Below are 26,533 nucleotides of genomic sequence, written 5' to 3' on the forward strand. Positions count from 1 at the left end.
GTCTTGTCTGGGACGCCAGGCCTGGCTCTCTTTTCTTTTTCAGACAGGTCCTCACATAATAGAGACTGGGCCCAAACTCTTGATGTAGCTGAGGTTGTCCCTGGATTTCTGATTCTCTTGTGTCCACTTCCTAAATGCTAGGATCACAGGTGTGCACCTCCATGCCCTGGGTGCTGGGGATTGAACCCAGGGCCTCATGCACAGTAGGCAAGTCCTGTACTAATTGACTGTATCCTTAGCCCTATCTTCTGGTTTTGAAGCAGCTTTTTTTTTTTAGAGATATAGTTAGCATATAATTAATATGTCACTTGTACAATCTGTTAAACGTTGACATATATATAGACACACACACACACACACACACACACACACACACGCACACACACACATATTCACATATCCATTGGGTCATCAGTAAAACAAATAAATGACACATCAAGAAGTAAACAAGCGGGTTGGGGATTTAGCTCAGTGGTAGAGCGTTTGCCTAGCAAGCACAAGGCCCTGGGTTTGTTCCTCAGCTCCAGAAAAAAAAAAAAAAAGAAGAAGAAGAAGAAGTAAACAAGTAACCAGGCAGTGATGGCACACATCTTTAATTGGAGCACTTAGGTGGCAGAGGCAACTGTATCTCTGTGAATTTGAGGTCAGCCTGGTCTACAGACTGAGTTCCAGGCCACACAGTAAAACCCTGTCTCAAAAAAAAAAAAAAAAAAAAAGTAAGCAGCTGGGATGATAGCTCAGTGGTAAAGTGTTTGCCAGCCAAGCGTAAGGACCTGAGTTCACGACCTGGCTGCTACCTAAAAGCTGAGTACAGTGGCACACATCTGTAATCTCAGCACTCCAAAGGCAGAGGCAGGAGGATCACTGGGTGTTCAAGGCCAGCCTGGTCTACATAAGTTCCAGGACTCAAAACATTAAATTAAATAAAAAAATAAAGTTGCAAGCAATTGAGGAAGACACCGGATGTTGACCTCTGAACATAAACACACACACAAGAAGCAAACAGCCCCTTAAAGTTACCTCATGTGCGTGTGTGCATGTGTGTGTTCATGCGCGTGTAGCACTGACTTTATTGGCATTACTTACAGGGGACCTCATGCTTCTTTGAAATCCAGCTCTTCCCCATCTCACTTCCTACCACCAAGCTTCCATGATCCACTTTAGGTCACTACAGATTAGTTTTTATTTAAAAGGTTTTTTTCCATTTTACATACCAACCACGGTTCCCCTCTCGTTCCTTCTCCCACTCTCCTCCAGCCCAACCCCCATCCACTCCTCAGAGAGGGTAAGGCCTCCCATGGGGAGTCAACAAAGTCTGGCATATCAAGATATGCCATATAGGCTGAGCAAGATATCCCTTCATAGGGGATGGGCTCCAAAAAGTCAGTTCATGCACCAGAGATAAATCCTGGTCCCACTGCCAGGGGCCCCACACACTGCCCAAGCCACACAACTGTCACCCACATTCAGAGGGCCTAGTTTGGTTTCATGCAGGTTCCCCAGCTGTCAGTCCAGAGTCCACGAGCTCCCACTAGCTCAGGTCAGCTGTCCCTGTGTATTTCCCCATCATGATCCTGACCCCTTTGCTCATATGATCTCTCCTCCCTCTCTTCAACTGGACTCCAGATGTACTCATTTTTATATTTACTCAATTTATGAGGCTTCATGATTGAGAGTCTGTCTCATCCATGTTCTTCACTCTATTCATGACTGGTCCCTTTTCTTGCTGAGGAATGTATCTCAATTCCTTTATGCATTCTTCTGATGATGGTGCACATTGGGTTTCTGGAAACAGTCATGTACCTACAAGTCTTTGTGTGAACTTCTGCCATCATTTGGGTAAGTACTTTCGTGGTCTATGTTTGACTTCCTGGATGACTGTCAGGCTGTTTTCCAAAGTGTTTGTACTGCTTACATTCTCACTACGAGTGTCATAACTGAGTTGTTCCGGGATCTGGGTAGCACTTGATGTGGCCCCACTTTTTCAACTAAAAAAGCTGACAATTTTATTTTCACATTTCACGATATAAGTGGAAGCTGCACCTCTTTTACCCCACTTCTTCCCCCCAAAGCTGTTGTCTCTGTTAGGAAGGGGGAAGTCGTCCTTGTCATACAGCTAGAAGACTCTCGGGCTCAGCACGGTGACCTCCTGGTGAAACAGAACAAGACATACAAAACTGATAAAGAGCCTTTCTGCTCTTCCCTGTCTGGCCGAGTCATGCCAGGCTGAGTGGGCACCATCATAGGGCGAGCAGGAGGTCTCATCATTGGAGGCCCAGGCATCATGCCAGGGCCAGGAGGACCTGGGAGACTGGGAGGAGGTGGGATCATGGCCCCTGCAGGAGGAGGAGCAGAGAATGGAGCTGGAGGTATCTTTACCTGGTGAAATGCAACCATTGTTTTGTCAATCAGGCTCTGGGCCTGCTCTTCCATCCATTTCTGGTAATAGTCCTTCACGTTCTCTTTGTGTTTCTGACCACTGCAGTGTGTCTTTCTCACAGATGGAGAGACATGGGTAAGATACATATCGAAGTAGTTACAATAAAACTTAGGTATGGGGTTGGGGATTTAGCTCAGTGGTAGTAGCGCTTGCCTAGCAAGCGCAAGGCCCTGGGTTCGGTCCTCAGCTCTGAAAAAATAAAATAAAATAAAAATAAAATAAAACTTAGGTATGTTGCTCTGCAGGCTGCTGGCTACCTGGTTCCATGGCCCTTCTTTATATATATTTACAATACCATTCAGTTCTACATATCAGCCATGGGTTCCCCTATTCTCCCCCCTCCCACTCCCTCTCCCCTTCTTTTTAACTGTAGCTGTTCTAGTGTCTGTTTAGCAGTACTCATCTACACTCTCCTGCTAAACAAGAGCATCTTTCTAGTGTGTGTGTGTGTGTGTGTGTGTGTGTGTGTGTGTGTGTGTGCATGAGTGTGTAAGCAAGAGGTCACTGTCAGCTCTCACTCTTTAGGAACTGTGATCTCCTATAGGCCAGGCTTGCCTCACATTTGCTGTGTGGTTAAGGATAGTTCGTGTTGAACTCCTAATCTTCTGCCTCTGCTCCACGCACCGTCACACCCAGCTGCTTTTCAAAACCTGTATTCTAGGGCTGGCAAGATGGCTCAGCCCTGGCTGCACAAACCTGATGGTCTGAGTCAATCCCAAGAACCCACATAAGGGTGGAAAGAGAATTAGCCCCACAGAGTTACCCTCTTGACATATATAATAATTATAAATTATAAAATTAAAGATTTAAAACAAAGCCCCCTGTATTCTAGACTGAAGTTTTTTGTTGGTTATGTTTTGTAATTCTCTTATTGATATTTGTCTTTTATTTTGGGGGACTGGTGTTCACACTGGAACTCACTATGTGGCCCCAGGCTGGCCTGGAATTTTCGGCAACCCTCCTGCCTCAGCCTCTCAAGTGCCTGGGCCACTGGGACTGGCTGGCCTGTGGTTTTCACTTTCTAGAATATCTTTGTATCTGGTATCAGAGCGATGCCGGCTTTGTGGAATAAGTAGGGAAGTATTCCCTTCCTTATCAGTTTTTAGTGTAAAGTTGGCAATGTTTCTTCCTCAGAGGTTCGATATGTGTTCCATCATCTCTGTGTCCTTGGAGGTGACACACTTTTGCTAGCGTCTCCCCGGTCTTCCCCTCACACCTCAGGCCTTTCTGTGGCTCTGAAGCCCTGTCTGGCCAGCTCCATCCCTGCTTCCAGCTCCAACTCTACCACTTTCCCCTGCTCCCATGCCCCATGCTTCCGTGTTGGGTCCTCTCATTCTTCTAAGATTAGGAGGCCCCACGTCTGGGTGTTGGGTCCTCTCATTGTTCTGAGTTTAGGGGGCCCCGTGCCTTGGTGTTGCTTTTCTCTCTACTTGGCATCTCTTCCACATGCCCCCGCATAGCCCTTTCTTAGTCTCCATCCCACACCGTAGTCAGGGTAGGGTCTGTAGAGAGCTGTCTTCCATGGGAACCCATCTTCACCCTTCCTGATAGAAAACGTGTGGATCTCACTCATCACCGTTTGTCCTTTGCCGGCTCCCTAAAAGCAGGGCTCTTGTCTGCCATCTTTGTGCCTATATCTCCTGCATCCAGCAATGATTCGGCACAAACCAAGTCTGGCAGCGAGGGAGGATCTGAAGGAGATGAGCAGCAGACCAGCCCCGTGGCCAGACAAGCGGCACATCAGAGTCGCTGACAAGCCTGTCAGCCAGCCTGAGGTCTTGGTTCAGCCTGGACCAGGTCAGGCAGCCCTTAAGTTGGGTGGGTTGCTCTTTGGTGAGTGTCTGTTGACTGATGAGTCCACAGCGAAGTCCTGGGGTGACAACAAGGCCCAGGCTTTCTTCCAAGAAGTGTCTGGCCCGCTCTCTGCTCAGTTTCACTGTTCATGGCTCTCCCGCCAGGAAGTGAAGTCTTGTGGTGCGGGGGAGCGGGGAGACTGGTGAGCCTGTTCCCACCCCTGGCAGAGACTGCTGTAGGCCTTCTGGACCCCATAAAAGCCTCACCTGGGGTGGCAGCGCTCAGGAAGAGCCCGCGGGATCACAGAGAGGGCTTTGTGGCTTTCCTGCTCCCCACCCCAGTCCCCCAGCGTGGGCTCTCCGCTCATGGAAACTCCCCTGCTGGACTTGGCTGCCTGGCCCCAGGAGACAGGCTGGGTTGCACGTTGCCACTGTCCACGCTCTGGTGGGGGTGGGGGAATGGAGGACATGAACCTATGCCTCTAAAGCCCACTTTTTATAAGTGAACACACCCTCAGTGACCCTCCTTAGGCCAAGGGAGGCCCTGCTCCCGAGGGAGGGCAAGGCCTGACATGCAAAGTAAGGGCTGGGACAGTTAATCCCAGGCATCCCCAGAAACACCTCTGCTGTGGGGTCACGGATGTGGCTGGAGTCCCAGCCTAGAAGATGCGTAGGAGGGCATCCCAGCGGCTTCTATGGGAAGCAGCTGTTCCCAATAACCGACAGTGGCACCAGCTGCCTGTAATCGTGTGACCTCTGTCCCGCGCACTGACAAACTCCATGACCAGAAGGCCCCACTCACGGTGACATCATTCTCCACCTCACACTGCTGAGGGAAATGAGCTCAGGGCAGCCATCAGAGGCGGCCTGTTTACTTACAGAGACCCTGGCCGTCACCAGCCCTTTGACCAGACATTCCCAGCCCTGGCCAGCATGAAGCAGAAATTTCCTTAAACACATTACTTTGGCTACAATCTATCAATGGCTCCCTTCCTTTCAACTTTTTTTTTTTTTTTCAGTAGGAAAATTCCTAGTTCTGATCCCAAACAGAGAAGCCTAGAGATGTCAGGGAAATATCACAAAGACCCTCCATATCACAAAGACCCCCCCCTGCCGGGGGGTGGGAGGCAGGTGTGGCGGTATGTGCTTGGAATCCTAGCATTTGGGGAGCTGAGGCAAAAGGTGTGTGGCAAGTCTGAGGACTGCATGCATTATATAATGAGTTTAAATCTAGCCTGGGCTACATAAGGAGACCTGATACCAAAATAAACACAAGACTCCACAGGGTCTTTCTTTCCTAGCTTAAATCACTCCCACCTGGGCAACCTTGAGCTCAGGAGCTGGGAAAGGGACGAGGGTGTCAGGATGACGGTTTCATGACCTGGAGTGGAGGGCAGACCCTTTCCTGCCTTCCTTAGGCCCTGGGCCACCCTGAGCTCCCTTTCCGAGCACCTCCCAGCCTGCATTCCTGGCTGCACCCTGACCCCTCCTTCATTCCCTCCAGGTCAGAGATATTTCAGGAGAGCATAAACGCCGCCAGTTTTAACAGGTTCTAGGGGATTCCCGAGACGGGCACCCCACCAACCCGAGCTGCCTCCCCCCCCCACCCCACAACTCCTTCTGTATTGTCCCCCCCGGAACTCAACCATTCTAGGAGTCCTTGAGGAGACAGGAGTCATGGAGGTCTCCTGTCCCTCCATTGCTCCAGGATCTCAAGGCCACCCATGCCAGGAGCAGAGATCCCCACCTCGAGTATCAGCCTCGAGGACGGCTGCCTGAGCTGACCTGGGGCTGGGCAAGCAGGCCTAGACATGTCAAGGAGCTGAGGCCTGACTTGACCCAGCCCTGCCCTGTGCCTGATGCTGCGGAACTCAGCATGCTGCGGCCCTGGCATTCGCTGGAGACAGTCCAGATGGAAGAAAGCGCTGAACGTGTGATTACCTGCGTGTGGACACGTGACTAGAAAGTCTCAAAGCTCCACAGCAGAGGAGGATGGGAGGGTGAAAAGGGTGGAGGGAACCGTTCACCTACACTGAAGGAACGGCTAGGTTTCTTGTGGCGTCCCCAAATCTAGGCCAGAACTACCTAGACATGTGGTTTAAATGAATTCAATCAGTCCTTGCGTCTGCTGGACCCAGGAGTGGTAGGGTATGACAGCAGAAAACTCCAGAAAAGAACAGAAACAGGTATTTATTGACCACCTACTTACCCGATGCCTGATCCTCCACACTTCACGTAGTTCCTTTAACCGTCCTCACATTCCCAGGAGAGGTTCAGTAACTCAAGAACAAACAGCCCATATATGGCAGAGCTGGGATTCAGACTCAGTTCTGTCTGAACCCAAAGAGTCTAGATTTCAGCATCTCCCACTTTGACCTCTAAAAAGTACTTAACTCAGGGGCCAGCAAGATGGCTCGGAAGGAAATGCTGCTTGCTGCCAACCCTGCTGACGTGAGTTCAATCCCTGAGACTCACATGGTGGAAGGGGAGAGCTGGCTCTCACACGTGGTCCTCTGACCTGCACATGTTCACACACACACACACACACACACACACAATATAAAAAATAAAATTGACCATATTCCTTCTGTAAACTAACCTTCATTCTATAGTTTTATTTTTCAATTTTGTTTTGTTTTGTTTTGTTTTGTTTTGTTTTGAGATGGGGTTCCTCGATGTAGTCCTGGCTGTCCTGGAACTCACTCTGTAGACCAGGCTGGCCTCAAATTCAGAGATCCACTGCTTCCCAAGTGCTGGGATTGAAGGCCTGCACCACCACCGCCTGACTGTAGTTTTATGGTGAACTATTCCACAGATGAGACCCAGACTGGGTGTAGGGCAGGATCTTGAACCCTTGATGTGTGCTCTTCCTAACACCCCAGCACATCTCGTTGTCCTAAGTCAACCCCAGCAGGGAAAGGAAAGGCAGAAAGCTGTGGGCTGGCTGTGTCCTCTAGGAAACCAGACATACATGTAGCTAACATGGAGGCAGACACCCAAACTTGTCTCCAGGCAAAGGTATACACTAGACACTTGGACTGAGAATATTGCTCTTAGCTCTTTTCCTGTCATAGTTTCACCCCACAAGAAATAGACAAGAAAGGTCCCAGAAGGCCACAGCACAGCTCTACGTGGGTCACCAATACCCCCTAGATTTGCAGTGCCAAGTACAGGACATCACTGAGCAAGCACTTCAGAAATGTCTCCTGAATAAATGAGTATATAATTTTATGAATGAATCAATGAATGTAAGATGAATGCTTCTGAATAAACATAAAGAAGCCACCCACATGTTCACAGAGGCTCAGTGACCTACTACAGACAAATCTGCATGTTTCCAGAGACAAATACCTAAGCTTAACATCTATAAAGACAAGCTCACATTTGCTCTAAAACAACCTCATAGAAGCCCATAGTTCATCCTCCCTGACACCCACATGCAAAGGCTTACTCAGAGGTGTGGACACTTACACCCAGGCCTAAGTACACATAAGCACACTTTCTACCAAAGAAACCAGCTTCTACCAGAAACACAGCCGCCCACACAGGCAAGCCCAGGACAGTCGCACAAACCCACACAGATGTGGACAGCTAGACAAAGGCACAGCCTGAGGCCCAAGACAGACCAGGATCGAGACACCTGTCCACAGAGACTTCTGAGCTACCCCAACCCTCCCACGCTGTCTGCTCCCCACCGTCCTGTCTGCAGCTGGGAAGGGAAAGAGATGGGAATCCTAAAGGAATTCCGGCTGCAGATGGCTGAGGCATCCCCCCTCTCCCCCCTCACCCCGTCCCAGTAATCTCGGGCCAGGATCCTAGGGCACAGAAGCAGATGGTGTATGTTGAGGAGAGGGGCGCTCTTCTTCCTGAGGGCTTTGCCCTTAGTCCCTGGCTTCTCTCATGACTTGGCCAAGTTAAAGCTGGGCGCCGGACTCTCGGACAGTGGCAGAGACCCTGCTACATCAACTCTGCTCCTGACAAGATGATTTAGCAGAGCCGGGAGACCAGTGCTTTTCCGGGGGCTGTCTTCCCTCTCAGGAAACAGTCCCGCCATAAGCTTGATCTCCAAAACAGGCCTAGGATGAGAACACCCTGCTCCCCTCCAAATGCATGGGCAGCCATCATGTCATCAAAGCAGAGTGTCCGCGTCATCCCAAGGCCGTAGGGATCAAAGGCCAGGGTTCTAGTCTCATTCTGCCTCACCTCTCTCTTTCCACTTCTCTGAAACAAGCTGTTGGGATATGATGACTGCAGGTCTATGCAGAGAGATGGTACATTTCAAGTGCCCCAGGTAGTTCATAGGCTCCAACTCCAAGGACAATGACCCAGTAGGGGGTGGTATCCTCTGAACTGACAGAGTTGAAATGCAGATTGAGATATATAATAGCTCAGTTTTCCTACCATGCATAAAGCCCTGGGTTTGATCCTCCGAATTTCCTAAACAAAGCATGGTGGCATACATTCGTGATCACAAACAACACTCAGAAGGTGGATGAGGGAAGATCAGAAATTTAAGGTCACCCACCCTCAGCTACAGAGCAAGTTTGAGGCCAGCCTAGGTCCTCTAGGAAATCAGACATACATGTAGCTAACATGGAGGCAGACACCCAAAACAAAACAAAAACAAAAAGCCAAAACCAGGACTTGGGGCCAAAATGCCTGGTACTGAGGCAAAATAGAGACTCAGAAAGTGTCCTCACTAACACACAGGCCTCTTCCCTCCCCCGCCCCTTCCAGGGCCCCCAAGCCTCAGCTGGAGGTGGACACAGAACTATAGCCAGGAGAAGACAGAAATACTGCTCGTCACAGCTGGCTAGACAGCGGAGGCTGTTTATTCTCTGGTGTCCGGAATAACTCAGACAATCAGAGAAGGATTTGGCTGCTGGCAGTCCCTGGATTTGTGGTCTCGAAGAAATCATAATCTGAGCAGGCTGGAGGCTTAAGCTCTGAGCAGCAGCTGGGAAAGGAGGGAGGGTCCCCCTGCCTGCCTCTCCTCCAGTGAGTGCCCTGTGGGCCTCACGGTCACCTCCTGGACCTGCAGTGACTGGGATCAGCAGTTGACTAGGGTTGCGTGCAAGGCTCTGGTTAATAAGTGAATATCCGGGGAGATTTCCCACGGGATCCACTTCTGGCACCCCCAGGTGGCCTATGCTTAACTAGGCAGAAGGGCTAAGGGCTCTCAATAGGGAGATTTTCTGCCCACTGGGGGTTGGTGTTGCTTCCACAGCCTTCCTTCACCATCAGTCTAGGTCATCCGTTCTCAACCTGTGGGTCACAGCCCATTTGGGAGATCAAACGACCCTTTCACAAGGGTCGCATATCAGATACCCTGCATATCAGATATTCACATTACGATTCATAACAGTAGCAAAGTTACAGTTATGAAGTAGCAACGAAATAATTTTATGGCTGGGGTCACCACACCGTGAGGAACTGCATTAAAGGGTTGCAGCATTAGGAAGGTTGAGAACCACCGGCCTCGGTCTTTTTCACTCCAACAGCGTCTCCAGCTGTAACCTGTGCCCACCAGCTTCCATTATTACTCTAGTTCTAGAGTCCAGACTTTCCGGGATCCATCTCTCGTTTTGTGTACATTTGAGTGCATTGTGGGATCACTCATGGGTTATAACAGCAATCCAACCTCAGTGATCCAGACTCACCAATTTAAAAATCACATTTTTTTCCCCTGTAATTCACAGACTTACCACCAAAAGTAAAGAGAATCCAAGACAGCTGAGGGCATCAGTTAAGAACCCCTCCCCCCATGCACATATATATATATTCACTCAACAAACTTCTCTTGGGTGCACCGAGACGAATGTATATGTGCTTGTCCTGAGAACCCTGCCCTCTGAAAGCTTCCGGTGGAATTTCAATGCAGAAAACATCTTCACACACAGTGCAGCTCGTTGGGTCTAAAACGCTCAGTAGACACCGCTTTCCCTTCGGTCCATGGACACTGCTTTGGAACACTGGAAATTTTCACAAGCCCTTTCCAGGTGGACCAGGGCGCCAGCGGAGTGGGTGGGGACGGTGGTTTCTATCTTGCTTTGGAATGTCGGGATTTGTTTTGGATGTGCTGAACATCAGGTTGGAGATACACACGCAAAAGCGGAGGGGCTCCTAACCAGATCAGGGTTAGAGGCAGCCCGGGACACCGTCTCCATGGTGCGCAGCCCCAGACAGCTGGGAAACAAACAAAAACCCATGGTGGGGAGTGGACAGAGGCAAAAAAAGGAAGCCAAGAGATGGAAACCTGGGGGGGGGGGGGGCGGATATGGTGAGACAGTGGAGAGGAGGATGTGGGAGTGTTAGAGGGGCTCGGGAGGGGTGTGGCCATGTTTGTGTGTGAAGAACCCCAGGGCCTAAGAGTCACCATGGCAACGGGGAGGGTGAGTTCGGCAGATTCCATGCCAACACAAACCTCCTGGGCTTAGCAGTGGATGGGCGCAGATGCGATGCGGCCATGTTATAAAGAAAAACACCTGAACTGGGCTCTTTAAATCAGCTCCCCACCCGTGGCCCGGCTTGGGAGGCGACTGCCATTTAATGGAATGAATTAATCAGAACCAACACTGAATCACATCTGCCTCTCTCTCCTCTCCGCAGGCAGGCAGTAGTAGTTCACAGGATTCTGGGCCCTTCAAAGCCTGCCTCCTACCTGTGAGAGGCCCTCTGGACACCTCTCTGAATGCTGCATTCCAGTCAATGACGAGTAGTTGACAGAGCTGACTGTGGGGTGGGGGTGGGGGGCGCGAGGTCGGTGCTTCTCACAAGGCCAAGACAGCAGGGGCCCCAACGTGAGGTGGTGGTACCTGGGTGCCTCCTGATCTCCTCCGCCATCACCTACCCGGGCATGCTCCTCTCGGGCACATTAAACAGAACAGAGAGGAAGCTGCTTTCTCCTCCCGGGGCCCCACCCTACGGCTCCCAGCCTGCCTCCTCCAGAGCCTCTGGCTTAGGGTAAGGACTGAGTGGCTCTGAGTCTCGTCTCCTTCCTGCCTATCATTTCCAGGTACCCAGAGGTCTCACAGCACCTCCCACAACCCTACCTAGTTGGGTAGGGCTAGTGCATTCACTAGACAACATGAGCACAGTGCTTCAGACCCATAGTTGGGAAATGTTTTGACTTCTTTTAAAACCAGAAGGGGAGAGCTTCAGATAGAGCTCCATGGTAGACACTTGCCTAGCATGTGCAAGGCACTGGATTCAAAACTCATGGAAGCACTTAAAACCAGGGCTGGAGAGATGGCTCAGCAGTTAGGAGTGCTGACTGCTCTTCCAGAGGACCGGGGTTCAATCCCCAGCACCCATGTGGCAGTTCCCAACTGTCTGTAACTCCAGTTCCTGAGGACCTGACACCCATGGCAAAACACAACGCACATAAAATAAAAAGTAAAGCCGGGCAGTGGTGGCACAAGCCTTTAATCCCAGCCCTCAGGAGGCAGAGCCAGGAGGATCTCTGTGAGTTCAAGGCCAGCCTGGTCTACAGAGTGAGATCCAGGGCAGGCACCAAAACTACAAAGAAACCCTGTCTCAGGAAAAAAAAAAAAAAAAAAAGTAAAAAAATCTTTAAAAACAAATAATTTTAAATCAGATCTGGTGTCCCATGCACTCAGGAGGTAGAGGCAAGAACATCAGAAGTTCAAGGTCATCCTTAACTATGTAGCCAGTTCTAGGTCAACCTAGACTTCATGAAACTGTCTCAAAACAAACTAAGCCAGGCAGTGGTGGCCCACGTCTTTAATCCCAGCACTTGGAAGGCAGAGGCAGGTGGATCTCTGTGAGTTTGAGGCCAGCCTGGGCTACAGATCCAGGACAGGCACCAAAACTACAGAGAAACCCTGCTCGAAAAACCAAAAAACAAACAAACCAACCAAAACCCCAGTTCTCCTTTAACTTTGTCCTATCTGCTTTTCAGCACAATTCTTTGTGTCTTGCCTCCTTTCTGCTTCTGAGAACACTCGCTCTTTGCGAGTCCTCCCTCCTCCCTCCCTCTGCCTAGACTGACCGCTCCTCGGGTTCCGGCTGATTTGTGGGAGAGGGCAATGGAGCTGTGTTGTAGGTCAGCTGTGAGATGTCTCCCACACGCTGGTGCATTCAGTTCTTGGTCCCCAGCTGATGGTGCTGGGAACTTTAGGAGGTGGAGCTCATGGAGGAAGATCTGGGAACGTGGTACAGGCTCCTGTTTTGTCCCCGACCCTTCTGTGTGTGTGTGTGTGTGTGTGTGTGTGTGTGTGTGTTTCTGGCCTCCAAGCTGTTAACTGCTCTGCCCAGACACACCCTTCCCACCCTGCCATCGTGAGCTGGGACCATGGAAACTGTAAGTCTTCATCCATCAGTCCTTCCTCCCTCAGGCTGTGTATTTCAGGCATTTTGTCTTGGCAATAAGAAAGCTAATGAGCCGGGCGGTGGTGGCGCACGCCTTTAATCCCAGCACTCGGGAGGCAGAGCCAGGTGGATCTCTGTGAGTTCGAGGCCAGCCTGGGCTACCAAGTGAGTTCCAGGAAAGGCGCAAAGCTACACAGAGAAACCCTGTCTCGAAAAAACCAAAAAAAAAAAAAAAAAAAAAAAAAGAAAGCTAATGAGAGCTGGGTGGTGGTGGTGGTGGCGCAAGCCTTTAATCCCAGCACTAGGGAGGCAGAGGCAGGAGGATCTCTGTGAGTTCGAGGCCAGCCTGGTCTACAGAGTGAATTCTAGGACAGCCAAGGCTACACAGAGAAACCCTGTCTTGAAAAATTAAAAAAAGAGAAAGCAAGCAAGCTGCTGAGGGTTAGTGTGACTCATCACAAGGGCCAGTTTGATGTGGTGCTGGGGATCAAACCCTCGGCCTTGTGCACACTATGCGAGCACTCACCATCTCATCTATATCCCTAGCTCCAAGGATGGACATGAGAAACCAGCCTTCCAGGTTTAACTCCCAGCTCCACCACCTCCTCCTGCTATAGCGTGGACAAGCTACTGAGCTTTCTGGGCCTGCCTTCAGACCCTTATCTGTAAAGTACACAAGGCCTGTTGTGGAGATCAAAAGAATCAACACACATGTATACTCTATGGTACTGGTTCTGTATTCCTGATCCGGACCACATTAGGATCCTTTGCCCAAGTGTTTCTCCTTTATAACATCTCAGGACGCCAGCCTCACCTGGAATGCTTGTCCATGTGCCCACATCGCCAGCTCCTGGCAGGCAAGGGCTTTGGTTTTGATCCTACTTGTATTCCTAACACAGGGCACACGGTAAGTGTCCCCGTGTGTGAGGTCAATGACCACAGGTCCCACTTACCAGCCATCCTGGTGGCATTGCCACTCACGGCCTCCATGAAGAAGGAAAAGGGTGAGCTTTTGAACACTGAGTACAGCTGACTTGAGCTGGGGCTGCGGACAGTCACACGGACAACTTGGTATTTAGGAAAATATCTTTATTGTTTTTTAAATGACCCAGGATTTGATTTAAAAACTTAATAGTGGCTTTTTCAGAAACTTTACAAATTGTAGAAAATGATCTTCTCCTTCTCTGTGGAGACCTCATTCCCATTCCACAGCGTTCTCTCCTGGCTGAAGGCTGGCAGGAAGGAGGGGGTAAATAACCCAGCATGCACAGCTGGGGTTCTCTGCTCACACACTAAAACTCGGGCTGAGTCCCAAAGATGACGGCTCCTCTGAGGGAGACTCAGTGCAGGAAGATATGAGGCCACCTGAGGCAGGTGTCTGTCTTGAAGACCCCCGCACCCCTGAAGGCCTAGAGTGTTGTAGATCAAGGCAGCTTCGTGGGAATGAGGACCCTGGCGAGCCTATGGCTTGGATCCTTCTCTCTATAACACGGCCAGGAAAGAGGCTGTGGCCCCAGGCCACTTGGTGCTCTAGGCTTAGACATCTCTCCTTTTATTCGGCTCACAGAGGCTAAGTGTCAAACAGTTACTTTAAAACAAACAGCAACAAAAGCAGAGAACAAACATTTGGTTCCATTTCAGCTGTAATCAGCAGTTGGTCATTTTTAGAAAACGATGACGGAGTTGCTAGTGGTTAAGTCTGCATTTTGTTATCCCTCTGTGGCTCCTTCTCTGTGTGGTTAAGAAAGGAAGGAGGTACAGCTGTAGCAGAAACCGTTTGTTGATCTGAGAAAACCGTTCAAATGTTTTACACCCGCAGACTAAAGCTGATGGAATCCCCAAACGATCCCACTGGTTCTTATGAGAAGCACAACTCTTGGGTGTCTTGAGTCAAAACAAGGCAACCGCCTAATGATTTATCACCCCCATTGCACACACTCTGTCTTCCAAGAGGCATTAGAGAAAGGGCCAGCCTCCGTTGGAGTGATTGTAAACACCACGGACAGCTTGGACACGTTGCTTTTAAACGCAGCAGGAGTTACTTTTCCTTTGGCCCTGGCTGGAGAGCCACCTCCCTCGACTATTTGGGAAAAGGCAGATGGGAGGGCACCCATTGACTGGACTGTGACTGGGCACACCATCAAAGGCAATCAGTACATTTATGGCATATGAAAATTGTCCTGTGCACCCCCTACAACCGGTCCCCAAATTAGACCTGGCTGGATATGAGAAGCAGGAGGTGGAGGACAAAGCTTCCATAAGGCACATGGTGAGTGGCCCCCGCTCCAGGCGCCTGGCATCATCTCTTCACTCGGTTCCAGAAGTGGTGGAAAGCGGAGGAGTTGGTGACACTCACAATGAGCAGCAGCAGCAGATACAGGGACATCATGACCATGAACCAATGGCTGGACAGCCAGGAGAGCTGACTGGAGGCCCTGCCCGGAGGGAAAAAGGGGGTTGGCAACTCGGGAAAAACATTTTTGTTTTAAGTGTATGCAAGAGGTTCTGGCTCAGAGGACAGGACATGATGAATTTCACGAAGTGAAGCTTCGTGCGGCTCTGCTCAGGAGATCTGGGGCTGTTTGCTCTGGCACCGCCAACTCGCCTTTCAACAGAACATTTTCTAAAAGCACAAAGACAGCTATGCGGTGAGCTCACCCGCTCTTCCCTGGTTAGCCCCTCTGTTACCTTTTAGAACTCGTTTTTTTTTTTTTTTTTTTTTTTTCTTAAGCAAGGCTTTGGTATCTAAAAGGATGCCCCAGCTCAGGGTGTCTGCACAGACGGTGACATGTTACATAGGAAGGTGGTCTTTTCTACATGAGCAGATATGAATCTGAGCTGGGGGGATCTTTTGTGACTGTTATTATTATTTGTGTGTGTGTGGAGGCCAGAGGACAGCTATGAGAGTCAGTTCTCTCCTTCCACCGTGTGGGTCACAGGGATTGAATTCATGCTCTCACCAGCCTGGGAATTTTTGTGTTATACTGAGAGGTATTCTAAGCCATCCAAACGTGCCCTGAAAACACTCACTAAGGAGTTGATTAAGAATAACATTTTTCAGCCAGGTGGTGGTGGTGGCGGCGGCGGCGGCGGCGGCGGCGGCGGCGGCGCACGCCTTTAAATCGCAGCACTCGGGAGGCAGAGGCAGGCAGATCTCTGTGAGTTCGAGGCCAGCCTGGTCTACAGAGCGAGTTCCAGGAAAAAGCACCAAAGTTACACAGAGAAACCCTGTCTTGAGAAAGAAAAAAAAAAAAAAAAAAAAAAAAAAAAAAAGAATAAAGTTTTTCAAGTAAATAGCATGTAACTCCAACTCCAAGGGATCTGATGCATTCTTCTGGCTTCCCTTGGCACTTACACACACACACACACACACACACACACACACACACACACACAAATCCTGAAAGAAAAAAAAGACAGAATGTTCAATGCAACCCCTTTTCTGTGGGTTTGGTAGGAGCTCCACCATAGACTCCAACAACATAGTAAAATGGCAAAATATCAGCCCCTGTAAGGACCTGGACATCCTCTTATCACCATGCTATAAGGGATGCGGCCTCCTCTACAGTCCTCCAGAGCTTTAGCCCTCATCGGCTGCTGGGGTCAACACTCTGTTACTCATTTACTTATTTCATACCTTTTGGGGTGCTGGGGATTGAACCCAGGGCCTTTGCATGCTAGGCAAGCACTCTACCACTGAGCTACATCCTTGACATCAACTCATGAGAGAGACAAGATGAAGCATCTGGGGTCACAGCAGGTCACCGTGGGAAGCAGCTGAGCTGTACCTTCTCAGCCACTGTCTGGTTCCCATCCTGCCTCTAAGCTCCATCTCTGGAATGGAGTTCAGACCAATCATGGGCCCAGAGAGCCCTAGCCTGACGTCACGTATCCCTCAAACAGGCTTGTTTCCAAATCGATCTTCTCCAAACTAGAATGTTCGGTCCCCTTGGAGTCAGAGCCACATATATCTTCTCTGACGCCCCTCCCTCTTCCCTCAGGTGTCGCCCAGCATTATGGGGAGCACACTTTACACACATCAGAGCCTGAGGCTGGGGAAAGGTTGATGACTGAGCAGCCGACATCGAATCCAGCAGCCATCGGCCAACCTCGTGCGTGCGGGGAGCATCGCTTACCTCTTGGGCTGCTTCTGGGAATACACCAGTAGGTACTTCACCCGCAGAAGCTGGTTGTTGGTGACTACAAAGTACTTGGGAGGGACATCTCCCCCTTCGCTGTGCCGGATTCTCGCTCTGCTGCGGTCGATCTCCTTGGAATCTGAAGAAGGAGAGTGAAGCATGCTTTGTCAGGTGTTGTGTTGGGGTGGGGAACACAGTAACAAAAGAAGCAGATTAGGAAGAGAGAGGAGTCCAGGCCTGTGGTCCTGAGGCATGGAGGTCACAGGCTGCAGAATGCACCTGTGTCCGTGAGACACCCAGCTCAGAGAGCAGGAGACTCCGGAAGACAAACGGGGGGGGGGGGGGGGGGGGGAGGCAGCAGAAGACAGCCTCACACTGAAGGCTGCAGCAGCAGATCGACATCACATACCCCAGGACCAGGTCCAGGACCCGGACTCATCCTGGAGCAAAGCCGGAGGAGGACCGCTTATTTATATATCTGTCTAGAGTCAAGTCTCACGTACCTGAACTCAAGAACTAGCTAAGGGTGACCTTGAACTTGTGACTCTCCGGTCTCCACTCTGGGTGTTGGGCTTGCAGGCCCGTACCACTGTACCAGGTTGATGCTGTGTTGAGGGTGGAACTCAGGACCTCACACTTGCCAGCGGCTACTCTGCCAACGGAGCTACAACCCCACGGCCTAGGAGGCGTTCTGAATAAACCACACCAGATCTGAGTTCTCAGAACACTCTTCCACCAGGCCTGGTGGAGCACACCTTTGACCTCGGCACTTTTTTTATTTTTTGTTTTTGACAAGGTCTCACTATGTAGTTCTGGCTGTCCTGGAACTCACTATGTAGACCTGCCTGCCTCTGCTGCTCAGTGCTTGAGAGGAAGACGGAGACAGGTAGATTTCCTGTGAGTTCAAGGCCATCCTGGTCTACATAGTGAGTTCCAGGACAGCCAGGGCTACAATGTAGTGAGAGTCTGTCTCAAAAACACACACAACACCACAAAATCCACACCAACACAAAGCAAAAAAAACAAAAAACAAACACTCCCACCACTCCAAGACTTTTGTTTGAACTTGCTATGTAGCCGAGGGTAACCGTTAACTCCCGACCCTCCTGTCTATGTCCCAAGTACTAGAATTACAGGTATTTGTCACCATGCCCTGCCCAGGATTTAAAAAGAAAAAAATGTTTTTTAAACACAGGATCTCACTCTGTGGCTGCATTTAGACTGGAACTATGTAGACCAGGCTAGCCATGTACTCACAGAGATCCGCCTGCTCTGCCTCCTAAGTGTCAAGATTAAAGGTGTGTGCACCATCACGCCTAGCTTTATTCTTTTGTTTGTTTGTTTGAGGGTTTTGTTTGAGACTGGGTCTAATGTAGCCAAGGCTGACTCCAAACTCACAGTATAGCTAAGGCTAGCCTTGATCTGCTGATCCTCCTGGTTCTGCTTCCTACCCACTGAGATCACAGGCTCGTCCCATCACACCCAGAAAAACTTTGTTGTTTTGCTTTTTTGTTGTGGATTTTATGTGTATGTGTGCGATGCTGAACCCAGGGGCCTTTTGCACATGCTAAGCAAGTACTTCATCTCTGGTCTGAGAGGGAGGAAGAGAGAACACTCTCTTTTCCTCTAATAACACGAAAAGACTTTGGCAAACACAAGCCAGGGCTCCGTGGCAGCAGAGGCTGAGCGGTCTTGTTTTGATGTTTGAGGTCCCCATATGCAGACTTGCTAAGAATTACGAATGCGAGTGAGTGTTCGTGCTGTCTGGTTGGGAGGATGGCGTCAGACCTGGGCCTGTTCCTCGGGTCCAGTTGTTTCACATTAGAGGCCAGAACAGTTTGTGTCTTGAATTCTCCTCTTCTTAGGAAAGCCAACAGCCCAGTTTGGAGACTGGAAGGACGGTCCTGTGACTCTTCTGCCTGGGGGAGGGTGGCCCAGAGGGACACCTCAAGCCAGTGGAGTTGAGGTGCCTGCTAGCGATCTGCTCCTGGAGAGTCCATGGCCTCAGATGCCCCCCTGGTCATCCGGGGATTCCAGCACACTCAAGTGTCGCTCGCTCAGAGGATCTGGACCCATCATCCTTAGCGTTTGTTGAGTAAACATTTATTGAATGTTAAGTGTATACCAGGTTCTCTGCTGATGCAAGTGCCCAGAAATAATACCAAAAAAATTCAGATTCCTAGGGAGCCCTGCTCTCACCTTACATACAAGCTTCTGTTTGGCAAATCTTTTTTCTTTGTTTTCAGGGGTTTTTTTTTGGTATTTATTTATTTGGCTTTTCGAGACAAAGCTTCTCTGTGTAACGACCCTGGCTATCCTAGAACTGGATTTGTAGAGCAGGCTGGCCTCAAATTCACAGAGATCCACTTGCCTCTGCCTCCCAAGTGCTAGGATTAAAGATGTGAGCCACCACCCAACTATTCTTTCTTTCTTTTTTTTTTTTTTGTAATTTTTATTTTATATGTGTGAGTGTTTTGCATGAATGTATGTATGTTCACCACATGTCTGGTACCCATGAGGCCAAAAGAGGATGTCAGATTCCCTCGAACAGGGCTCTGGTCCTCTGGCAGAGCAGCAAACACTCTTAACCACTGAGCCTCCATTTGTCACATCCTGCCTCCTTCCCCAAGCTTTTCCTGGATGCTTGGACCCACTCAGCTGCCCCTTGTCAGCCTGCCCCCCAGCACTCCCCGACTCCTACCGGTAGCATGCGATCTTTTTCTATCACGTGTTCAATCCCTGAGAAGCCATTTCCCTCCTTGAAGACCAGCCTCTGTCCTGCACGGCTCTGGACCAACCCATCCCTGAGCATGCAACGGCCCTCCACTCCAACCTGGGCCAGTAGCAAGTGCCTGCAGCAAGGCCTGGGTCACGTGCTCACTCACCCTTCTTCTTGGTTTGGCACTTGACATCTGGATGGTCGATGACCTCACACACGGCTACACAGCTAAGGATTGGTCCAAGGAGGCTGTGCTGCCACCCATGGCCGTGAGGGCTGTAAATGAGGGCCAGGCTCAAGTCGCTTGTGAGGTAGGTCCCTTCCCCAAACAAAGATGTCTGGAAGAGCAGAGGCGAAAAGAAACACACAGAAGTGAGTGGAGAGTGGACGTCACCAGATGGCATACGTCGCTCTTCCACGGAGCTGTAAACATAAACATTTTCACAGTCTCCCACTCCTTTAAGACAGACAACCTCCGATGTCATCATAGGGCTTATTACTAAGCATATTCCCATCTGATAATGGTCTAACTGACTGTGGATTTGGCCACCTAGCCTGGCAAAGGAGCTGTACCTTGTGGTCAAGGTTGAATGGAAAAAACAACATCGATATCAGAGTTCAAACAGACCTCCGTTTCCATGTTCCAACGAATTACATAAATTCTGGTGTTTCGGCGTCTACATCTACAAAATGGTGTGAAAGTTCCTCCTCCATAAGCTTATGACCCTGATTCAAAGACACAATAGGGCTGGGGGTGTACACAGTGGTGGAGCTCTTGCCTAAGCATTCAGTCCTCAGCAACACACACACACACACACACACACACACACACACACACACACACGCCCAGACATATGTACATAAAACAATGTGCATTCGAAGGCTACCTGGCACCTAAGAGGTGGTGACGGCCTCAGGCGGGCACACCACCACGGGTGCTGCTGTGATAATAAACAGTCATTCCCATCATATCAACGCGTGACACAGCCACACTGAGGGGTTTGCAGAAGCAGAGCTACATCCTGTTACTTGAATAAGAAATGAGTCTCTCTGACCAGAAACTGGGACTGAACGACGGAGCGGCCAGGAGGGGCAGAGCGGAGTCTTACCCTGTGTTGGTGTGGGCTAAGAGAACATCTGAGAATGTAGGGGTGCAGCTGCCTGACAGGGGGAGTGAGTTGGCTTCTCCTTAAGGAAGAGTGGCGGGTGGAAGCTCTGGCCAGCGGAGCCTACGGCGGGCACAGGGAACACAGGCTTCCTTGGCTACCACAGGCACCGACCGCTGATCACCGCTCGGTCACAGTACCGTCCATCCTGGTGCTTAGTCACACTGACTCGGAACACCTCTCACCACATCCCAGAAGCTTCCATCAGCGGACGGACTTTGATACTCAGGTTGAAATTCGATTGCTCTCTGTGGACGCCAGTATCTTAGACGACACCGAACTCCACGGAGTTCACTGAAACACATCCTCTGCTCTGGAACTGAGAAATGGCTACCCTATCTATGGCTTGGGGCAAATGAAACAAACCCCTGCTTGACCTTTGGAAAGCTCCCATGCCAAGCTGGACAATGTCCCCATCTCTCAAAAGCTGACACAGACAGTCTCCAGGGGCAATGAACACCCTCTGATCAGACCCCATAGAAGTTTTCTCTTTCTTTTTAAAAATAATTATTCTCTCTCTCTCTCTCTCTCTCTCTCTCTCTCTCTCTCTCTCTCTCTCTCTCTCTCTCTCTCTCTCTGTCACACACAAGTAAGAAGACAACTTGTGGAAGCTGCTTCTTCCTTAAGCCATATGAGCACCTGGGATCAATCTCAGGTCACCAGGATTAGCAGAAGTCACCTTTACCCGATAAGTCATTTCTCTGTCCCTGTACGTTAATCCTCTACTTAAGTCCTACAGATGTCTTCAGCTTCTGCGACTTAAAACCTTGAGCCAGGCTGCTGTGAATGGAGAGCACAAGAGAGTCCTAGGGCATTTCTACCCCCCAAGGTAACTTCACACCTTTTTCCCCCTGGTACATGGGCCCTCAAGAGAGCCCCAGAGTATAAGCTTCGGGCAACTTCTCCAGGGTAAAACAGAGACCCCTGGATTCCAGTAGCCTGGCCATAGCAGGAAGCCCAGGGCCAGCATAAACAAGCCAGTCATCCTCAGCAGAACCCACCAGCACTAATCAGATGCAGCAGGGTTGGAAGCAGCTTCTCCAGCCTCGGGGCTACATCAGCCCCAGCTGAGTCCAGGCTCCCGGAGCCAGCCCATCAAGACATGACAGATGCTGCCCTGCCTGGGGAGGGGCCCCAGCACCCACTACCTCAGATGGCCTCTCCACGGGCCTGCAATAGCTGCTGCTGCTGCTTCTCCTGGAGCTTAGGGAAGGAGGAGGCCTTTGTACCCTAAGTCGCTCCAATCCTTTCGTGTGCTCAGAGGGTAGAGGGCAGCAGTGCCACACAAGAGGGAACAGACCAGGACAGCGTACGTTCCTTTGACCAGGCCGGCATGGCTGGCCATGCCTGTTTAGCTATAATAGATGTCATCCTCCCCCTCCTTCCTAAGGGGGAGAGTCAGTGTCAGAAGGAAGAGAGTGATGGGCAAGTTCTGATTCGTAAATACGAGAGGAAAACAGTTCCAGGGGAGGGCCTCCTCTTGCTGAATCTTGGCACACCCCGCAGCAATTTCTCAGGGCTGACAGAAACTCAGCCATGCTTATGGTTGTCTGGGGATCCTGTTAAAGTGCGGGTTCCCACCGTGTTATCTAAGGCAGGCCTGAGGCTTCACATTTCCAACAAAGTGTTCCTGGGTAATGCTTAGGCGGCTGGTGTGGTCCAGGGTCCACACTGTGTGACCAGGGCCAGTCACACATTAAGACCACTGGAAGAGTTGGTAAGGCATATACTGATGGGCACCACCCCCGCAGAATCTCAATTAATTGGTCTGGGATGCAGACAGCATTGGGGTTTTCATTTGTTTTTGTGAGACAAGGCCTCATGTAGCCCAGGCTAACATCAAACTCCCTATGTAGCCCAGGATGACCTTGAACTTCAGATCCTCTTGCCTCCACTTCCCTAGTGTTAGGGTTATAGGCAGTCAACACCACATCATCTGGTGTTGGGAACTGAACTCATACCAAGGAAACATTCTACCAACCGGGTTACATCCCAAGCTCTCCAGTACTGGTATTTTTGTTTTCTTTATTTTAAATCTTTTATTTATGTTTGTGAGTCTGCCTGACTATTTGGGTCCCATGTATGTGCCGTGCCCGTGGAGGCCAGAGAGGGTGTGGGATAACGACAGCCGCACGCAGTAGCCACCCAGTGTTGAGCCTGGGAACTGAACCCAGATCCTATGCAAGAGCAGCAGGTACTCTTAGGTGCCGAGCCACTTCTCAGCCCCAGCACGGGATTTTTAAAAGCTTCCCAAGTCATCTAAATGTAGAGCTAAGGCCAGAAACCATGATTCGTCCCCAACCATAACCAGCGCAGGAAGCTCCCAGATCCTGTCAAAACGCAGCTGGCCCCAGGATTCAGAAGGGCGGAAGTGGGCATGCGATGCTGCATTTACCCAGACGGCCAGGTGACTGCGCTGCTGGCCTGCAGACCACTCCAAGCTCCAAGCGCTATGGCCTCAGTAAACCCACCTGCCATGTCCCCCCCACCAAGCAGTCCCCTAACTCCCATGCTCCTCAGCGGGGGACAGGGGGGGACAGGGGGAGGCCCACCTTGTTCAGGTGGCAGTGTAGACCATTGTGGATGATGGAGTGGAAGTTCTCTAGGCGGCTGCCATGGAAGGCATAGATGAGGTCTCGTTCTCCTTTGGTTTCATAAAATCGGGCGTTGGCTGGGTCAAAGTACTCGATTTCAAAAAGGAAGTCCGGGGTGGGAACCGGCGAGCGAGGGGCACCAGTCAGCTGCTGGATCTTTTCGAACTTGAAAACATGAAAGAGAAACGTGAAGGGAGTCACGGTTTCCCTTGGGACACTGGTAAGTGTGCTGCGGTGTGTCCTCTTAATGGCCAGTGTGCTGGCACAGGCCTAGCTCAGTACTTAGGAAACAGACAGGAAGGTTGTGAGTTCAAGCTCATCCTCAGCTAGATGTCAAGTTCAAAGCCAGCCTGGGCTACATGAGGCAAAAAAAGGGATGGAGGAAAGAAGGTAAGGAGGGGAAGAAGGGAGAAGAGAGACAAAAGGCCTCCTAAAACCTTGGGCTCCCCCACCCCCAATCAGCTCGCCCATCAGAACAATTAGTTTCCTAATTCTGAAGATGTTCCTCTATAGTCAAACTCAGGGCTTCTGACAGCTCAAGAGGGCTTCTCTCTAAGGACACATACAGGCGAGAGAGAAGTATGAAGTGCTCCTAACCCAAGGATTACTTCTTTTTTTTTCTTCTTCGGTTTTTAAGACAGTATCTCATGTAGCCTAGATTTGACTGCTTCCAAGTCCTGGGGTGAAAGCATGCGTCACCACACCTGGCTCAGAAATCACTCCTAATGTTCCCAGAACTTTTCAGGTTTGGATGGTAGCCCACATCTGCAACCCAGCATTCAGGAAGTTCCAGGTCAGCCTGGGTTCCATAGCAAGACCCCGTCTCCAAAAAACAAAACCCTGACAACAAAACTAACACTTTCCCATCTGTTCCCATATTTTCTCTTCTCGTGAGGCAGAAAGCCATGTCAAACGTCAAAAGCATCCACAGAACTCCCCTTCACCTCTGTCTGTGTTCCTTCAAGTGTGACTCTGCAGGTGGCATTCCCCCAAGATGGCATCCAGACACGGAGCCTATTTCTCTGCGCTTGAAGCTGGCTGTGCACAGATTTGTTTTGATCAATGCGCCCTTAGCACAATTCACAGCAGAGACTTGCTAAGGGTTTGTCCTTCTTTGCTGCTGGCCATCACCCTTACTCAGCCTCAGCAAAGTGAGAGCCTCACAAAGGAAGGCCTCAGCCATGGCAGCCACTCCCCCCCCCACTAAAGCCCAGAAATATAAGCAAAATTACCCTAGAACATCCACCCCCAAGAACCGCCTCAGAGTCATGACCTCAGAGTCACAACCTCAGAGTCATGACCTCAGAGTCATGTCATGCAACCAATACTTTCATCTTTGAAAGTCACTAAACTTCAGGGTGGTTTGTTATTTAGCAAAATCTAACTGGCATGGATACCTAAGTTCCTTTTTTAAGTATTAATTTCTCTCTCTCTCTCTCTCTCTCTCTCTCTCTCTCTCTCTCTCTCTCTCTGTTGTTTTTCAAGACAGGGTTTCTATGTGTAGCCCTGGCTGTCCTTGAACTCAAAGATCTGTGCTGTGGGATAATGCTCTTGTACACTGTAAAGATTTGTCACTCAAATTGGTTTAATAAAATGCTGATTGGCCAGCAGCCAGGTAGGAAGTATAGGCGGGGTGACCAGACTAGGAGAGTTCTGGAAAGAAGAAGAACAGAGAAAGGAGTCACCAGCCAAAGAAAGCAAGATGAGAATACTGCACTGAGAAAAGGTACCAAGCCATGTAGCTAAACATAGATACGAATTACGGGTTAATTTAAGTGTAAGAGCTAGTCAGTAATAAGCCTGAGCTACCAGCCGAGCAATTATAAATAATATTAAACCTCTGAGTCAATTATTTGCAAAGTGGCTGCTGGGTATTTGGGAACAGGCAGGCAGGAGAGAAACTTCCACCTACAGATCTGCCTGCCTCTGCCTCCCAAATGTTGGGATTAAAGATGTGTGCCACCACCATGCTTGGATTAATTTTTCTCATTTTTTATGCACACCACACGCTTTTTTTTTGTTGCTTAGAATATTTGTTTTTTATTTTATTTATGGGAGAGGGGCAAGTGGGCAGGGTCCCAGTGGAGGTCAGAAGAAGGGGCTAGATCCCAGAACTATAGTTACAGGCAGTTGGTAGCTACCCACTGTAGGTTCTAGGAGCCAAACTCAGGTCCTCTGGAAGAGAAGCAAGCATTCTTAACCACTGAGGCTTCTCTTCAGCCCCTGCTTGTTTGTTCTTTTTTTTTTTTTTTTTTTTTTGAGAATTTTTTTTTTTTGAGATTTCAAGAAACTCAAGCTGCCCTCAAATGGCCTTGAAATTCTGCTCCTCTTCCTCCCAACCCCCAAATGCTGGATTGCAGGTGTGTACCACCATGCCCAGCTAAAATGTCCTGTAATAAAGTAATAATATATGGTAGGTAAATGTCCTGACTTGAGCAAAATAAAAAGCTGACATTCCTGGGCACCAGACCCCCACATTTAAAATATTGTCTTCATTTTCATTTATGTGTATATGTGTGTGCCTCTTTGTCTGTGTGTACACCACATGAACACGGGTGCCTGTGAGGGCCAGAAGAAGGCACTGGATCCCCTGGAATTAAGGACAGTTGCAAGCTGCATATGGGTGCTGGGAACTGAGCCCAGGTCTTCTCCAAGAACAGCAAGCACTCTTAACCACTGGCCGTCTCTCCAGCCCCACCCTGACTCCACCACACATTTTAATGTGTATTTAAATCGGTTCATAATCGAAAGTTAGGGAGCCACTGTCACATCGGCTTTAGCTGTAATACCCACCATCTAGCAGGGCTTTGATCCCATATGAGGTATGAATAAATGATTCAATTCCACAGAGGAAGTAACTCCACCCACTCTGGAATACAGACTCCCTCTCCAGGGCTCCTCATGTTTCTCACCATCCAGCACAGCTGCATGTCCCTGTGCTACCAGAATCCTGGGCATCAAAATCTGTGCTACTTGGGGACACTTGTAAAATTGAATTCTTACAGCTGGAGCTGGAAGTACATCTCTGTGACCCCAGGAATCTGAGGCAGGAGGAATGCCATGACTCTAAAGCCACCATAGGCTACATAGTGAGGCTACATATCAAGACTTTGTCTTAAAAATCCAAAAGCGCCGGGTGGTGGTGGTGCATGCCTTTAATCCCAGCACCCGGGAGGCAGAGCCAGGTGGATCTCTATGAGTTCAAGGCCAGCCTGGTCTACAGAGTGAGATCCAGGACAGTCAGAGCTACACAGGGAAACCCTGTCTCCAAAAACCAAAATAAAATAAAAATTAAAATTAAATGCTTACTTGAAATTGATTAACTTAGTAACAGTACATACGACTAAGCTG

The 26,533-nt window shown here is 49.8% G+C and overlaps 2 protein-coding genes across 3 annotated transcripts in view; both read right to left on the reverse strand.

Moving 5' to 3' along the window:
* Positions 1-2,133: 2,133 nt before the first annotated feature.
* LOC114690033 (U1 small nuclear ribonucleoprotein C-like) lies at positions 2,134-4,703 on the reverse strand. The gene is made up of 2 exons (XM_037208196.1): positions 4,501-4,703; positions 2,134-2,569 (listed from the first exon to the last, which is right to left on the reverse strand). The coding sequence occupies exons 1-2, from the start codon at positions 4,701-4,703 to the stop codon at positions 2,134-2,136; spliced, it is 639 nt and encodes a 212-aa protein (XP_037064091.1).
* An 8,933-nt stretch (positions 4,704-13,636) lies between these two features.
* Parp16 (poly(ADP-ribose) polymerase family member 16) overlaps positions 13,637-26,533 on the reverse strand; it is a 31,054-nt gene continuing 18,157 nt past the window's right edge. The window contains exons 3-6 of one of the 2 annotated variants that reach the window (XM_028866648.2): positions 23,141-23,347; positions 19,589-19,760; positions 16,701-16,842; positions 13,637-14,999 (exon numbers count right to left, since the gene is read on the reverse strand). In XM_028866648.2, coding sequence (XP_028722481.1) covers positions 14,864-14,999; positions 16,701-16,842; positions 19,589-19,760; positions 23,141-23,347 — 657 coding nt within the window. In that variant the 3' untranslated portion in view covers positions 13,637-14,863. Of the gene's footprint in view, positions 15,188-16,700; positions 16,843-19,588; positions 19,761-23,140; positions 23,348-26,533 lie in introns of both variants that reach the window. The other variant, XM_037207403.1, reaches the window with a different exon arrangement.

This window comes from Peromyscus leucopus, chromosome 7 (assembly GCF_004664715.2).
Source record: "Peromyscus leucopus breed LL Stock chromosome 7, UCI_PerLeu_2.1, whole genome shotgun sequence".
NCBI lineage: Eukaryota > Metazoa > Chordata > Mammalia > Rodentia > Cricetidae > Peromyscus > Peromyscus leucopus.

Excerpts from the sequence above, each read along its gene's own strand:
- LOC114690033 (XM_037208196.1), bottom strand. The coding sequence starts at position 4,703 with ATGTCCTCCATTCCCCCACCCCCACCAGAGCGTGGACAGTGGCAACGT. Across the intron at positions 2,570-4,500 it reads CCTGAGCGCTGCCACCCCAG|AATCCCCAACCCCATACCTA; the intron begins GTGAGGCTTTTA and ends ACCACTGAGCTA.